Consider the following 15,356-nt stretch of genomic DNA (forward strand, 5'->3'; position numbering starts at 1 on the left):
GCAGGAGACGTAGGCGGCTCCTAAAATGCCTCTCTAGCCTTGAAGTTGCTTTTCTCTGTGCTGCATAACATCCGGGGGAGGTCAAATGAAGCTGGGGCACTTCGGAATCCGGGTCGATCCCACAGCGCCACCTGGAGGGAGGCGGAAGGAGGGGCTAACGGGCTTCGGTATGTGGTGGTATAGGGAGGCATGCCGTCGTGTCTTCATTTTCGGAGATTGCCAAAGTCATCCCATTGCGTATCTCTGTAAAATGACTTATTTTAGTGCTTTGCCTAAGGCATATTTTGCTGGAATTTAGGCTTTCGAGCAGTATTGTGATAAAAAGGGAAGGCAAGCAAGAAGCCCGAATTCCAGGCCTAGGACACTGACACTCAGTCATTGGCAGTCTGAATTCTAAAGCCAGACGCCGTGGTTTGATCCAGTTACCAATTCAATTCTCATCAACCTTGTGGAGAGGTTTTTTTTTTTTTTTTTTTGCCGTGGCATCACAGCTCACAGCAACCTCCAACTCCCTGGCTTAAGCGATTCTCCTGCTTCCGCCTCCCTAGCCGGGACTACAGACGCCTGCCACAACGTCCAGCTATATTTTGGTTGCCGCGGTCATTGTTTGGCGGACTCGAACCCGCCAGCTCACGTGTATGTGGCTGGCGCCTTAGCCGCTTGAGCCACAGGCGCCAAGCTTGCTTTTTTTTTTTAGAAAGTCTCACTGCTACCCTTGGGAGAGTGCTGTGACATCACAGCTCACGGCAACCTCAAACTCTTGGGCTCAAGTGATCCTCTTGCCTTAGCCTCCCAAGTAGCTGGGACTACAGGTGCCTGCTAAAACACTCAGTTCTTTTTAGAGATGGGTTTCATTCTTGCTCAGTCTGCTCTCGAACTCCCTAGCTCAGACACCGACCTCACCCTCCCAGAGTGCTAGGATTAGAAGCGTGAGCCACCACTCCTGGCATGGAGAGTTACTGTTAACCTCTAATGATGATTTAAAGGGAAGGCACTGAAATCAGCTTGCTGGGTGGAAATCCAGCTCCCTTAGAGTTGTGTTGACTAAGGCTAAATTGCTCAGCCTCGCCACCTGTTGGCTTAGTTGTTTCCAACATGGAGATTAAGATGTACATTTCTCAGGGGATTAAAGAGATTCAAAGAAGTAATATTCTATGTGTGTACATATTAAAGCCTCAGTGAGTGTTAAAATCTATCATTCTGGGCGGCACCTGTGGCTCAGTGAGTAGGGCACTGGCCTCATACACCGAGGATGGCAGGTTCCAACCGGCCCTGGCCAAACTGCAACAACAACAAAATAGCCGGGCGTTGTGGCAGGCGCATGTAGTCCCAGCTACTCGGAAGGCTGAGGCAAGAGAATCGCCTAAGCTCAAGAGCTGGAAGTTGCTGTGAGCTGTGACGCCACAGCACTCTACCCAGGGCAACAAAGTGAGACTCTGTCTCTAATAAAAAAAAATATCTATCATCCTTCCTGAGGTAACACAGTAGCCCTAAGTAGAAGACCTGGAATTTGTAGATGTGCCTGACCTCAAAGCCCATTTCTATTATGCCACAGTTTGTGGACTGGGCGAAATTTCATTTAATTGGAAAGCCCTTTGTATGGATGAGGAAACAGAAGCTCCAAGTTGAAAGGACTTGCTTAAGGAAACATTTAGGGCAAATGTCAGAATAAAATTTTGTTTAGGCCGGCCAGTGGCTCATGCCTGTAATCTTAGCACTCTGGGAGGCCCAGGTCAGAAGATCACTTGAGCTCAGGAGTTGGGAGACCAGCCTGAGTAAGAGTGAGACCCCTGCCCTACCAAAAATAGAAAAATTAGCCTGGCCTCATGGTGGGGACCTGTATAGTCCCAGTTACTAGAGAGGCTAAGGCAGGAGGATGGCTTGAGCTCAGGAGTTTGAGGTTGCTGTGAACTAGGCTGACACCACAGCACTCTAGCCTGGGCAACAAAGTGAGACTCTTGCTAAAAAAAATTTTTTTTTCCTTACCTGAGGTTTTCTATTTAATGGGGATGATATTAATGTCAACCTCATTAAGATGTTGTGAGGAAAGTGATTTTTAAACTACAAAAAGCTAGAAAACACATGGTAGATGTATGTCTTTAAAAAAAAAAAAATTCCAGAGGCAGAAAGATCACTTGAGCCAAAGAGTTTGAGTCTGCAGTGCTCTAATAACACCTGTGAATAGCCACTGCTCTCTAGCTTCGGAAACTCTTTAAAAAACAAAGGACTCTCAGGCGGCACCTGTGGCTCAGTGGGTAGGGCGTCAGCCCCATATACTGAGGGTGGCAAGTTTGAACCTGGCCGTTTTTTGTTGCAGTTGTCATTGTTGTTTAGCTAGTCTGGGTTGGAACCCGCCACCCTTGGTGCATGTGGCAGCGTTGTACCCCTGTGCTAGGGGGCGCCGAGCCATAGTTGTTTATTTTTCACATAACCTTTAGAATCATCCTTTTTAAAAAAAAACTCCTTTGGCATTTTTATTGCGATTACACTTACTCTAGTATAAGTTACAATTAGTTGGATTTTTTTGTTTGATTGGCGTTTTTTGGAGACAAGATCTTGCTCTGCTTCCCAGGCTAGAGTGTACTGGTGTCATCGTACCTCACAGCAACCTCATGCTCTTGGCCTCAAGTGATCCTCCCACCTTGGCTTCCCAAAGTGCTAGGATTACAGGCAAGAGCCACCACACCCAGACCCAGAATTCGTTTTTTATTTTTTTATTTTATTTATTTATTTATTTATTTTGAGACAGAGTTTCACTATGTCACCCTCGGTAGAGTGCCATGGCGTCGCTCACAGCAACCTCAAACTCTTGGGCTTAAGTGATTCTCTTGCCTCAGACTCCCAAGTAGCTGGGACCGCGGGTGCCTGCCACAATGCCCAGCTATTTCTCTGTTGCAGTTGTCATTGTTGTTTAGCTGGCCCTGAATGGGTTCGAACCCGCCAGCCTCACTGTATGTGGCTGGTGCTGTAACCACTGTGCAATGGACGCTCAGTCAGATTTTTTTTTTTTTTTTTGAGACAGAGTCTCACTTTGTCGCCCTTGGTAGAGTGCTGTAGTGTCACAGCTTACAGCAACCTCCAACTCCTGGGCTTCGGCAATTCTCTTGCCTCAGCCTTCCGAGTAGCTGGGACTACAGGCACCTGCCACAATGCCCGGCTATTTTTTTGTTGCAGATTGGCTGGGTCCAGGTTCGAACCCGCCACCCTCGGTATATGGGGCTGGCACCCTACTCACTGAGCCACAGACTCTGTCTCAAAAAACAAAATAAAATAAAATAAATAAACAAGAGGAAGAGATACCAGTGATACATAGCTCTCCCCCCAAACACAGAAGAAAGGCCGTGTAAGAACATAGGGAGAAAGCAGTTGTCAGAAAGATTTTGTGGAATATGTATACCATGGAATATTATGCAGCAGTAAAAAAATGGAGACTTTACCTTCTTTATGTTTATGTGGATGGAGCTGGAAAATATTCTTCTTAGCAAAGTATCTCAGGAATGGAAAAAAAGTTTCCAATGTATTCAGCACTACGGTGAAACCAATTTATAATAACTCACACTTGCATATGAAAAATGAAACACAACCTTAGGCTATGATGAAGGAGAGAAGGGGAGGGGGAGGTACGGGAGGGGGTGGGAGGGATAGTAGGGGGACCACAACTATGGAGCACATTGCAAGTACAAGTTGGTTCTATCATGTGTAGAACACAAATGTCCTAATGCTATAATTGGGTAAATGAGATGAAAGCCATGCTGATTAGTATGATTTAAGCACTCCAATCTGTACAAATAATCAACTCACTGAAATGGGCATAAATGTATTTATGATCTATGTACAAAAGACTTAATTAAAAAAATTAAATTAAAGAAAGAAAAAAAAAAGAAAGCCAGGAAGAGATCCTCACCAGAAACCAAACCTTCCTTCCAGCACTTGAATCTGGGACTTTTTATCTTCTGTTATAGAACTGTGAGAAAATACATTTCTGTTGTTTAAGACATTTAATCTATTGTATTTTGTTATGGCAGCCTGGGCCCACTACTACACCTTCTGTGTTGCTAAATACTGTAAGCAAGAATCTCTGTCCCAGAGAGTTTATACTCTCCTGGGGAAAATGTACAGGTAAACAATTTTAAAATAATGTGGTAAAGAGCATATGCTTGGGCCCTGGCAGTGACTCACACCTGTGATCCTAGGTTTCACATCCACTCTGTAAGGTGGATGCAGAGATCTTTTCAGGCCAGGAGTTTGAGACCAGCTTGGGAAACATAATTAGACCCTGTTTTTACCAAAAAAAAAAAAAAAAAGCCGGGCGTGGTGGTATGCCCCTATAATTTTAGCTACTGGGGAAGCTAAGGGAGGAGGATTGTCTCAGCCATGGAATTTGAGGGTACAGTGAGCTATGGCTGTGCCATTGCATTCCAGCCTGGATGACAATGAGGCTTTCTTTAAAATTATTTTTTTAAAAAGAACTTATGGGGTGGCACCTGTGGCTCAATGGGTAGGGCGCCAGCCCATATACTGAGGGTGGCGGGTTCAAACCTGACCCTGGCCAAACTGCAAAAAAAAAAAAAAAATAGCTGGGCATTGTGGCAGGTGCCTGTAGTCCCAGCTACTTGGGAGGCTGAGGCGAAAGAATCGCCTAGGCCCAGGGACTGGAGGTTGCTCTGAGCTGTGTGACACCACGGCACTCTACTGAAGGCAATAGAGTGAGACTCTGTCTCTACAAAAAAGAACTTATGCCTGGTGAACAGTTAACTACTATTTGAATATTGTTGGAAATTTAATCCCCAAGATAGAAGTTCTGATAGGTGGGGCCTTTAAGAGGTGATTGGATCATGAGGGCTCTGCCCTCATGAATGGATTAATCAATTCATAGATTAATGGGTTATTGGGTTAATGAGTTATCATTGAAGTGGAACTGGTGATTTCACAAAAGGGACCTGAGCTAGAGCACTTACCCCTGGTCATGTCATGCTCTGCTTCACTTCAGAACTCTTCAGGGTCCCCAACAGCAAGAAGGCTCTTACCATATGTAGTCCCTCAACCTTGGACTTCTCAGCCTCCATAATTATAAGAAATAAATTCCTGGCTCGGCACCTGTAGCTCAAGCAGCTAAGGCGCCAGCCACATACACCAGAGCTGGCCAGTTCAAATCCAGCCCGGTCCTGCCAAAAACAACAATGACGACTATAAACAAAAAATAGCCGGGCATTGTGGCGGACGCCTGTAATCCGAGCTACTTGGGAAGCTGAGGCAAGAGAATCGCTTAAGCCCAGGAGTTGGAGGTTGCTATAAGCTGTGATGCCGCAGCATTCTACCCAGGGTGACAGCTTGAGGCTCTGTCTCAAAAAAGAAAGAAAGAAAGAAAGAAATTTATTTTCTTTACACATTACTCAGTTTTGGGTATTCCGTTATAAGCCACAGAAAATGGACTACCAACAGGCATAAAACCCCATTTTGGGAGAGAGGGAGAGCAGGATGTTGGGAGAGAAAGCCTGGAGGTCATGGGATGTGCAGCAGCTAATCAGAAGAAAAGGGGAAGAGACTTTCTGGGAGAAGAGAGCATTAGCAAAGGCAAAGGGTTAGAGAGAGAGATTACTGTTGGAGAAAATAAACAGCCAGGAGTTTTGCTGGAAGGTAGAAAGGGAGAGGAGGCTGGTAAGACAAGGCCTAGCCAGCATGCTGTGTCTAGGAACTTTAATTTTGGAGGGAAGGAGAAGGCGTTGGAGGATTTTATAAAGCAGAGTGACTCAAATATGTATTTTAATAGATCTTCCATTCTTTCTCATTTTTAAGCTGCACAAACCAGCTCTAACACTTCCAGGAAGTCTTTACATTAATTTCTCATTCATTTGGTCTATAACATTACCCACTTAATACTTTCACCTACTTAACTCCTGTATTTTATTTTATTTTAGTTTTTGAGACAGTCTCACTTTATTGCCCTTGGTAGAGTGCTGTGGCATCACAGCTCACAGCAACCTCAAACTGTTAAGCAATTCTCTTGCCTCAGCCTCCTAAGTAGCTGGGACTACAGGCAGCTGCCACAATGCCCAGCTATTTTTTGTTGTTGTTGTTGTAGTTGTCATTGTTATTTAGCAGGCCCGGGCTGAGTTTGAACCCACCAGCCCCAGTGTATATAGCTGGCACCCTAACCACTGAGCTATGGGCGCTGAGGATTAACTACTGTATTTCATTTATTTATTTTTTAATTTAATTTTATTATTATTATTATTTTTAGCCGGGGCCAGGTTTGAACCCGCCACTTCCGGTATATGGGGCCGGTGCCCTACTCCTTTGAGCCACAGGAGCCACCCTGACTCCTGTATTTTAAAAGTATTTCTTGGGTGGCACCTGTGGCTCAGTGGGTAGGGTGCTGGCCCCATATACCGAGGGTGGCAGTTCAAACCCTGCCCTGGCCAAACTGCAACAAAAACATAGTTGGGTGTTGTGGCTGGTGCCTGTAGTTCCAGCTACTTGGGAAGCTGAGGCAAGAGAATCACCTAAGCCCAGGAATTGGAGGTTGCTGTGAGCTGTGTGTTGCCACGGCACTCTACCGAGGGCAATTAAGTGAGACTCTGTCTCTACAAAAATAAGAAAAAAAAAAAGTATTTCCTAAGTATAAGCAGTCTGGCCAGGCACAGTGACTCATGCCTATAATCCTAGCACTTTGGGAGGACAAGACAGGTGGATTGCTTGAGCTCAGGAGTTAGAGACCAGCCTGAGCAAGAGCAAGATCCCATCTCTACTCTACAATAGAAAAACTGAGGCAAGAGGGTTGCTTGAGGTTCGGCGCCCGTAGCTCAGTGGTTAGGGTGCCAGCCACATACACTGGGGCTGGTGAGTTGGAACCTGACCTGAGGCCTGCTAAACAACAAAAAAAATAGCCAGGTGTTGTAGCGGGCATTATGCTCTGTAGTACCAGCTACTAGGGAGACTGAGGCAAAAGAATCACTTGAGCCCAAGAGTTTGTGGTTGCTGTGAGCTGTGACGCTACAGCACTCTGGCAAGGGCGACATAGTGAGACTGTCTCAGAAAAAAAAAAAAAAAAAGAGGATTGCTTGAGCCCAAGAGTTCAAAGTTGCTGTGAACTATGATGACACCATGGCACTCTACCCAGGGCCGACAGACTGAGTCTATCTCAAAAAATATATATATATAGGCAGTTTCCAAGTTATGAACTAGATAGGTTCTATAGGTTTGTCCTTAAGTTGAATTTGTATGTAAATTGCAACAGGTATTTTACCTATTATCTGTAGCCACCATTCGTAAGTGTTGAGTCATCCAGCCATCTGATGTTTGTAACTCAGGGACTGTTTGTACTTCAAGGGCAGAAGTTTGGGTTATACCTGTCTATAACTTAAGCCCAGTGGTGTTTAACGATGGTTCAAGTTTGTAATGTTCCAATCCTATGCTCTTCAAGGGTTGGGAGTTCAAGACACTTGTGGCAGTTAATGTTAATTTATTTTTCACATTTCCTAACAGTATCTTTTCTAAACTTCATCACCCCTCTACCTTTATATTTAGTTGTATAGGCTATTGTTTCAATCCTATTTGAAGAGTTTAAGATAATTTTTTTTTCTTTTGAGGCAAGGTCCCACTCTATTGCCCAGGCTAGAGTGCAGTGGCATCATCATAGCTCACTGCAACCTCAAACTCCCAGCATCCTCTTGCCTCAGCCTCCTAAGTAGCTGAACTATTAAGTGCAGGCCACCACACCTGGCTAATTTTCCTATTTTTTGTATAGATTCCCACCATGTTGCTCAGGCTAGTCTTGAATTCCTGAGCTCATGCAATTCTCCTGCCTCGACCTCCCAAAGCTACTGCACCTGACCCCGAACTTCATTAACCATTTATATGCCTATTAGGTAAGGGTTCCATTTTGCTTCTCTCCTGCAAAACTTTCTATTCCTTTGAGTGTTCTTGATCCACTCAATTCCCTATCTTATTTATCTACTCAACAGGAGTCGTTTTTTTTCTTTTCTCTTAATTCTAGGACATTCATAGCAATCTTTTTATTGAACCTTGGTCTTTCTCTGCCTTTTTCAGAATCAGGTTTTTGGCCTTGCTTACCCTTATAGTTGTATAGGCCGTTTTTTTTTTTTTTTTTTTTTTTTTGTAGAGACAGAATTTCACTTTATGGCCCTTGGTAGAGTGCCATGGCATCACACAGCTCACAGCAACCTCCAACTCCTGGGCTTAAGCGATTCTCTTGCCTCAGCCTCCCGAGTAGCTGGGACTACAGGCGCCCGCCACAATGCCCGGCTATTTTTTTCTTTGTTGTTGCAGTTTGGCTGGGGCTGGGTTTGAACCCGCCACCCTTGGTATATGGGGCCAGTGCCTTATCGACTGAGCCACAGGTGCCGCTCATGTGTAGGCTGTTGTTATAAGACTATTTGAGGACAAATCGGAATTTAAGATAAAAAAAACTCAAGCACACACAATACAGGAAGTCCCTGAGTTACAGATATCCAAATGACAACTCTCACAATGGAGGCTGTTACAGTTGAGTCCCGGAGTTACAAACATGTGACATTTAACTCTCTTTCTAACAGAGGCTATTACAAGTAATAGGCAAATGTACCTATTCAAACTTATATAAACTCAACTTAAGAACCTTATGTCAGGACGGCGCCTGTGGCTCAGTGAGCAGGGCGCCGGCCCCATATACAGAGGGTGGTGGGTTCAAACCCAGCCCCGGCCAAACTGCAACCAAAAAATAGCCGGGCGTTGTGGTGGGCTCCTGTAGTCCCAGCTACTCGGGAGGCTGAGGCAGGAGAATCGCCTAAGCCCAGGAGTTGGAGGTTGCTGTGAGCTGTGTGACGCCACGGCACTCTACTGAGGGCAATAAAGTGAAACTCTGTCTCTACAAAAAAAAAAAAACCTTATGTCATTTGTAACCCAGGGACTGCCTGTACCAAAATGTAATTCATTACTTTTTGTTTATCAGCATAGACTCTGACTCTACAATATCTTAGCAGTTAAGTCAAATCAAATCTAAACAGCTGAGTTAATAGGCCCACTCAATCTGAATCCTAAATTATTTTTTTAATATAAAATTAAATTCTGGCTTGGGCGGTGCCTGTGGCTCAAAGGAGTGGGGCGCTGGCCCCATATGCCGGAGGTGGCGGGTTCAAACCCAGCCCTGGCCAAAAACTGCAAAAAAAAAAAAATTAAATTCTGGATTGTTTTGGGGGTCATTACTTTCCATTTTATTGTATGTGTTAATGGTCAAGATCAAGCATTCTCTTTATGCTGATATCCTTAACATCACTTTGCAATTAAAAATAAATTGTAGGGTGGTGCCCGGGGCTCAGTGAGTAGGGCACCGGCCCCATATACTGAGGGTGACGCCACAGCTCACTGAGGGGTCTACTGAGGGGGACAAAGTGAGACTCTGTCTCTAAAAAAAAAAACACCAATAAATAGATAAATAAATTGCAGTTTGGAGATTTAATTATTAATGCTGTCAGCTATCTGGGATGTGTAAACTATCAAAAGATTTATTGAGCAGCTTCCTAAAATCAGATTTAAAAAAAAATTATTGAGTGGTGCCTGTGGCTGAGTAGGGCCCCGGCCTCATATACTGAGGGTGGCAGATTTGAACCCGGCCCCTGGCCAAACTGTAACAACAAAAAAATAGCCAGACATTGTGGCGGGTGCCAGTAGTCCCAGCTACTCGGGAGGCTGAGGCAGGAGAATTGCCTAAGCCCAGGAGTTGGATGTTGCTGTGAGCTGTGACACCACAGTACTCTACCAAGGGAGATAGAAACTCTGTCTCTAAAAAAAAAAAAAAAAAAATTATTGAATCAAAAGTTCACCTTATTAAACCAAATGGCACATGAGAATATATACTTTGAACCCAATGACCTTCAAACAACAGGGGAGGAATAAAGTAGTGATCTTTTTAGTGCAGGATTAGTGTGAAAATGAGCGTGTGGATTAAAGGTACATAGTAAGTACTCAAAAAAAAAAAAAAAAGACTAAAAAGGTTAACGTCTTTAAAATAGTGTTACCTATTAAGCAGTTACAACTGGAGACAATGTATTTCCTTTCCTATTGTTAAATTGCCAAATTCAAACCAAGTATTGTTAAGGAATTGCAGTTACTTTAGTAAAATGAAGCTACAATTTTAGAAAAGGATCATAGAACTTTTTTTTTTTTTTTTTTGCAGTTTTTGGCCGGGGCTGTTATTTTTTGAACCCACCACCTCCAGTATATGGGGCCGGCACCCTACTCCTTGAGCCACAGGTGCCACCCAGAATCATAGAACTTTGATCTATTTTAGATCAAGCTTTGTTCTTGCAACTGTAATTACTAAACATTAGTCTTACCTCTATGGTAGTTTCAAAGACTGGTCAAGATGAAAATGTAATAAAGCATACCGTGTTATGGCCACATGAGAGGATCTATTGGGATTTAGGGTTAAAGTCAGAACTCTAGCAATCACTCATCTGGAGATAAAACAGATGAATTGTGAAACTCTTGGTATTTCTGACTATGGCCAAATTGCAACATTTAGGTCCCATTATTATTAAAATGGAAAAGATACCATTGCTCAAAACTAAATACAATTTATTTTGCTTTTTGTGAAAGCTGATTTCAACTTGTTGGAATGACTTTTAGACTTAAGCCCATGAAGTTACCATGAACTATGATGCCACGACACTGATAGAACTAATAGATAAAATCTATGTTCTTTGGTACCTAAAAAATATATATTTTTAGACAGTTTCACTATGTTGCCCTGGGTAGAGTGCTGTAGCATCACAGCTCACAGCAACCTCCAGCTCTTGGGCTTAGGTGTTTCTCTAGCCCCAGCCTCCCGTGTAGCCGGGACTACAGGCACCCACCACTACGTTGGGCTACTTTTTTGTTGCAGTTTGGCCGGGGCCAGGTTTGAACCCGCCACCGTTGGTATATGGGGCCAGTGCCCTCCCTACTCACTGACCCACAGGCGCCACCCTCTGTATGATTCCTGTAACACAAATTGCCACACATTAAAAAACTTGGACTCTCCTGAATTAAATTTTTTCTATGCTGTAGCTTTATGCTCGTGAACTGTCATGTTAGGTCTTTAAGTTTTATTGTTTTATAGTTTTGGTTTTTTTGAGACAGTCTCACTTTGTCACCCTTGGTAGAGTGCTGTGCCGTCACAGCTCACAGCAATCTCAAACTCTTGGGCTCAAGCCAATTCTTTCCTCAGCCTCTCAACTAGCTGGGACTACAGGCGCCCACCATGACACCTGGCTATTTTTTTGTTGTAGTTGTCATTGTTTTAGCTGGCTGGGGCTGGGTTCAAACCCACCACCCTCAATGTAGGTGGCTGGCACCCTGCCAACTGAGCTATGGGCACCGCCTTAAGTTTTAATTGAGATGGAATCTCATTATTTTGCCCAGATTAATCTTGAACTCCCGGTCTCAAGTAATCCTCTGACCTCAGCCTCTGAATAGCGGGTATTATAGGCACCAGGCTTGACTCAATGCTTAAAAATTCTAAACTGTTGGCTGGGTGCAGTGGCATAGGCCTGTAATCCTAGCACTTAGGAGACCAAGACGGGTGGACTGCTTGAGCTCACAGGTTTGAGACCAGCCTGAGCCAGAGTGAGACCTCATTTCTTTTTTTTTTTTTTAAGTTATTTCACGGAGACCTCATTTCTAAAAATAGCCAGGTGTTGTGGTGGACACCTGTAGTCCCAGCTACTTGGGAGACTGAGGCAAGAGAATTGCTTAAGCCCATGAGGTTACCATGAGCTATGATGCCACAGCACTCTACTGAGGGTGACAAAGTGAGACTATAATTAAAGAAAAAATTCTAAATTGTTAAATCAAAGGTCATTTTTAAGCCCTCTCTCCTTTTAGAAAATGGCATCACGTGAGATACGGTGATAAGGACCAATTATCAGTGTCAGAAAAAAATCTTCACCTACATATATGCATCTTATCTTAAAAAGCACATGTAGCTAAAATTTAGCACACTTGTTAAATTTGGCAGTATGTCCTTGTGAAAGGTTTCCAAAGCCAAATACCTATGAAATTGGGGCACTTAACACAAACAGCCACAAAATTCTGACAGGGGCCTTTTGTTGAGGTGAATCCTAGGCTGAAGTGATTGATTACTTAACTCACAACATCAAGACTTTCCTACACCAGTTTTATTTAAAACACAAATAAGTATTTCTCTTTCTGTAACGGCAAATGGTTCAAATAATGCTGAACATGAATCATTGACTAATACAAGTGCTTTAAATATGAAACAAAATTATTTTTTAAAAAAGCAAAAGAATAAAAGTTATATACAAAAGAGACCTGGAATCTATAAGCTGATTCCAAAAATGAAATGAGTAGAAAATCTGTGGTGAAACCAGAACATTCCACCCCTGCTTTGGAGAAGGGCTATCATACAACATTCAGTCAGCTGAAGATGGATTGGTAGAGGTGTGTCTATACATAAATTTCAAGTCATTTTTGCTTGTGCAGAATCATCCAGATCTTCCCAAGACTGAATGGGCAGTCCTGTGGCTTTCTTCCTTTTCCATATTCCCAACAAGGCTACATGAAGTTCAACTCTTGATGAGCCGCTTACAACAGCAGTTCCTTAGGAGCCAACGTGACAGGTGGGTCAGATTTCCCTATGAGAAACAAAACTGGCCACCTACAGCAAAGATCAAAATGAACAAGTCTTTCTTTCCTCCTCCTTCTGATTATGAACAATGTCTCCTTTAAGACTATTATCCCCATCATGCTTGTTCCTCCACAAGTCTAAACCTTGAGGTGATATGAAGGAGACTAACAGCAAGAAAAGAAAATTCAATTCAGTAATGAAGAAGACTGGCAGGTATACAATACACCCCCAGAGCATCTCAATAACCCTGCCACAGTACAATTCACTGTACTTCTATGGCCCAAAGATAAATATTGGCAGTTTGAGTGAGTTTCTTTTTGTCCCTCAAGGAGTTAAAAGGGCATCAAATAAATACTGGGCAAGGAGTTTGCTGGGAGAGTTAGAAATAAAACATTAACCGATTTTTGTCCCTGTGATAATTCAAAAGGAGGCAAGTACTGAAGAGAAGGGACAATTTTCATACTAAAAAAAAAAATTCTCAATTTCTCAAAACCACATTGCCATCTCTTATAATGAATCCAGGGAGTCCCAAGAAATAGAAAATTAGTTTCAGGGGATCCCTGAGGCACTTTAAAGCCTTAAAAGATTACAGTAATAATAAATTAGATATTGCTCTTCAGAGGCTAACAGAGCAGTAGAAGCATCATAATCAGGTCCAAAGAGTTATGTCCATATTACAGGCTTCCTGAGCTGCCCAGCACTCTTTAAAGCTTAGTTGACTCTCCAATTACCTTTAAAAAGACATACAATTTAACACACTGAGTGGGGATTTTTGTTTAGTGGTAGCATGAAATTTGGTCCGTAATGGTAGCAGCTGTCTTCATCCATTTCAAACTCAGGTAATATTAAATACAATAAGACAATACATGAAAGAAAGAATACAACAAAGGGGGAAAAAAGCCAAAACTGACAAACACCTCAAGGAGTCACTAAATTCTCTTGCACACTTTCACTTAGATCTCCTTCTCAGTCTCTTCTGGATAGAAGGGTATGACAGAACATTTTTCTCTAAGATGCTAAATAATGGCATCAAATGGACAAAATGGTTATCGAGTGACTTTAAGAACTTGACCCCAAGGAATCCAGGACACATACAGGTAATTCAGAGGTATACTTCTGATTTAGGGCAAATTCTAGACTAAAGAAATGATCATCTCAGGTAAATATTACAATAGATGAAACTAAGTCCAGTTTTTTGGCGAGTTTTTTTTTTTTTTTAAGTGTTCTCACTGCCACCTTCAGCTATCAATCATTTCTGACAGCTCAAGCAGAAGATCATCTTCATCCTTCCCAGGATCCAAGTCAATCTCAGCTTCCAATTTGCCTCCTGAAATTTCCCATATTAGTTTCTCAAAATCATCCTCCACAGATAGAGGGGGTTTTCCTGTTGAGGCAGAGCTGAGTCGGCGAGTTTTCGTGCCCATCTGGGATGAGGAGGGGCCAGATACCTCTGGGGGTGAGGGATCCGAGGAAGACTGGGTTGCAGGCAGCACAAGACTGCAAGATAAAAACAAGATTATTAGAAAATTGCTTTTTTTCTTTTTAGAGACAGAGTCTCACTTTGTCACCCTAGGTAGAGTGCCATGGCATCATAGCTCACAGCAACCTTCAGCTCTTAGGCAATTCTTTTCCCTAAGCCTCCTGAGTATTTGGGACTATAGGTGCCCATTAATGCCCAGCTATTTTTTGTTGCAGTTTGGCTGGGGCCAGGTTCGAACCTGCCACCCTCAGTATATGCGGCTGGCGCCCTACTCATTGAGCCACAGGTGCCACCTGAAATTGCTTTTTAATAGTTGCCTGAATCACTTAGTCTCAGGGACACAGAGTTAGCAAAAAGTTGTTTCTGAGGACACAGCACAAAGAAAGAACTCTTTTTTTTTTTTTGTAGAGACAGGGTCTCACTTTATCGCCCTCGGTAGGGTGCCGTGGTGTCACAGCTCACAGTAACCTTCAACTCCTGGGCTTAGGTGATTCTCTTGCCTCAGCCTCCCAAGTAACTGGGACTACAGGTGTCCACCACAGCACCCGGCTATTTAGAACTCTTTATTCATTTGGTACCAAACATTTTTATAATTTAAAGTAGAATTCAGGCAGGTGTTAAAAGTATCTTGTAGATGATACAGGCAAAATGTAAATAATGGCATCAAATGGGAACATCAACTCTGAACTTCCATGCTTTGTTGCAATTAATTTGAACTCAAGCAGATTTATTTAGATGTGATTTAACTGCTAAGTTTTTTTTTTGAGACAAGAGTCTCACTTTGTCGCCTCTAGTAGAGTGCCATGGTATCACAGTTCACAGCAACCTCAAACTCTAGGGCTCAAGTGATTCTCTTACCTCAGCCTCCCACGTAGCTGGGACTACAGGTGCTCGCCACACACCTGGCTATTTCTAGAGACCAGGTCTTGCTCTTGCTCAGGCTAGTTTCGAACTCGTGAGCTCAGGCAATCCACCCACCTCGGCCTCCTAGAGTGCTAGGATTACAGGCTTGAGCCACCGCGCCTGGTCTTTTTAAATTGCTAAAAGTTATTTATTGGTCTTATTCTCTAGAGAGCATAAGCGATAATAGTGGCCTGCAATTTAGTTAGAAAGAATTATGAAGTATTACCTGTCTATAGGTATTTCTGCCTCAGGTATAGTTACTGATTTGTCCTCAGACAGGACCGGGACAACAACCTACAAAAGGAAGGAACGATAAGGCAATTTAGTGGGAAGTCAGGCTTTGTAACT

The 15,356-nt window shown here is 43.1% G+C and overlaps 1 protein-coding gene across 2 annotated transcripts in view; it reads right to left on the reverse strand.

Moving 5' to 3' along the window:
• Nucleotides 1-12,137: 12,137 nt before the first annotated feature.
• The window catches only part of ZC3H11A (zinc finger CCCH-type containing 11A), a 28,829-nt gene continuing 25,610 nt past the window's right edge, over nucleotides 12,138-15,356 (reverse strand). For both annotated transcript variants that reach the window (XM_053607683.1, XM_053607684.1), the window contains exons 15-16: nucleotides 15,235-15,302; nucleotides 12,138-14,122 (exon numbers count right to left, since the gene is read on the reverse strand). In XM_053607683.1, coding sequence (XP_053463658.1) covers nucleotides 13,864-14,122; nucleotides 15,235-15,302 — 327 coding nt within the window. In that variant the 3' untranslated portion in view covers nucleotides 12,138-13,863. The remainder of the gene's footprint in view (nucleotides 14,123-15,234; nucleotides 15,303-15,356) is intronic.

This window comes from Nycticebus coucang, chromosome 10 (assembly GCF_027406575.1).
Source record: "Nycticebus coucang isolate mNycCou1 chromosome 10, mNycCou1.pri, whole genome shotgun sequence".
Classification (NCBI taxonomy): Eukaryota; Metazoa; Chordata; class Mammalia; order Primates; family Lorisidae; genus Nycticebus; species Nycticebus coucang.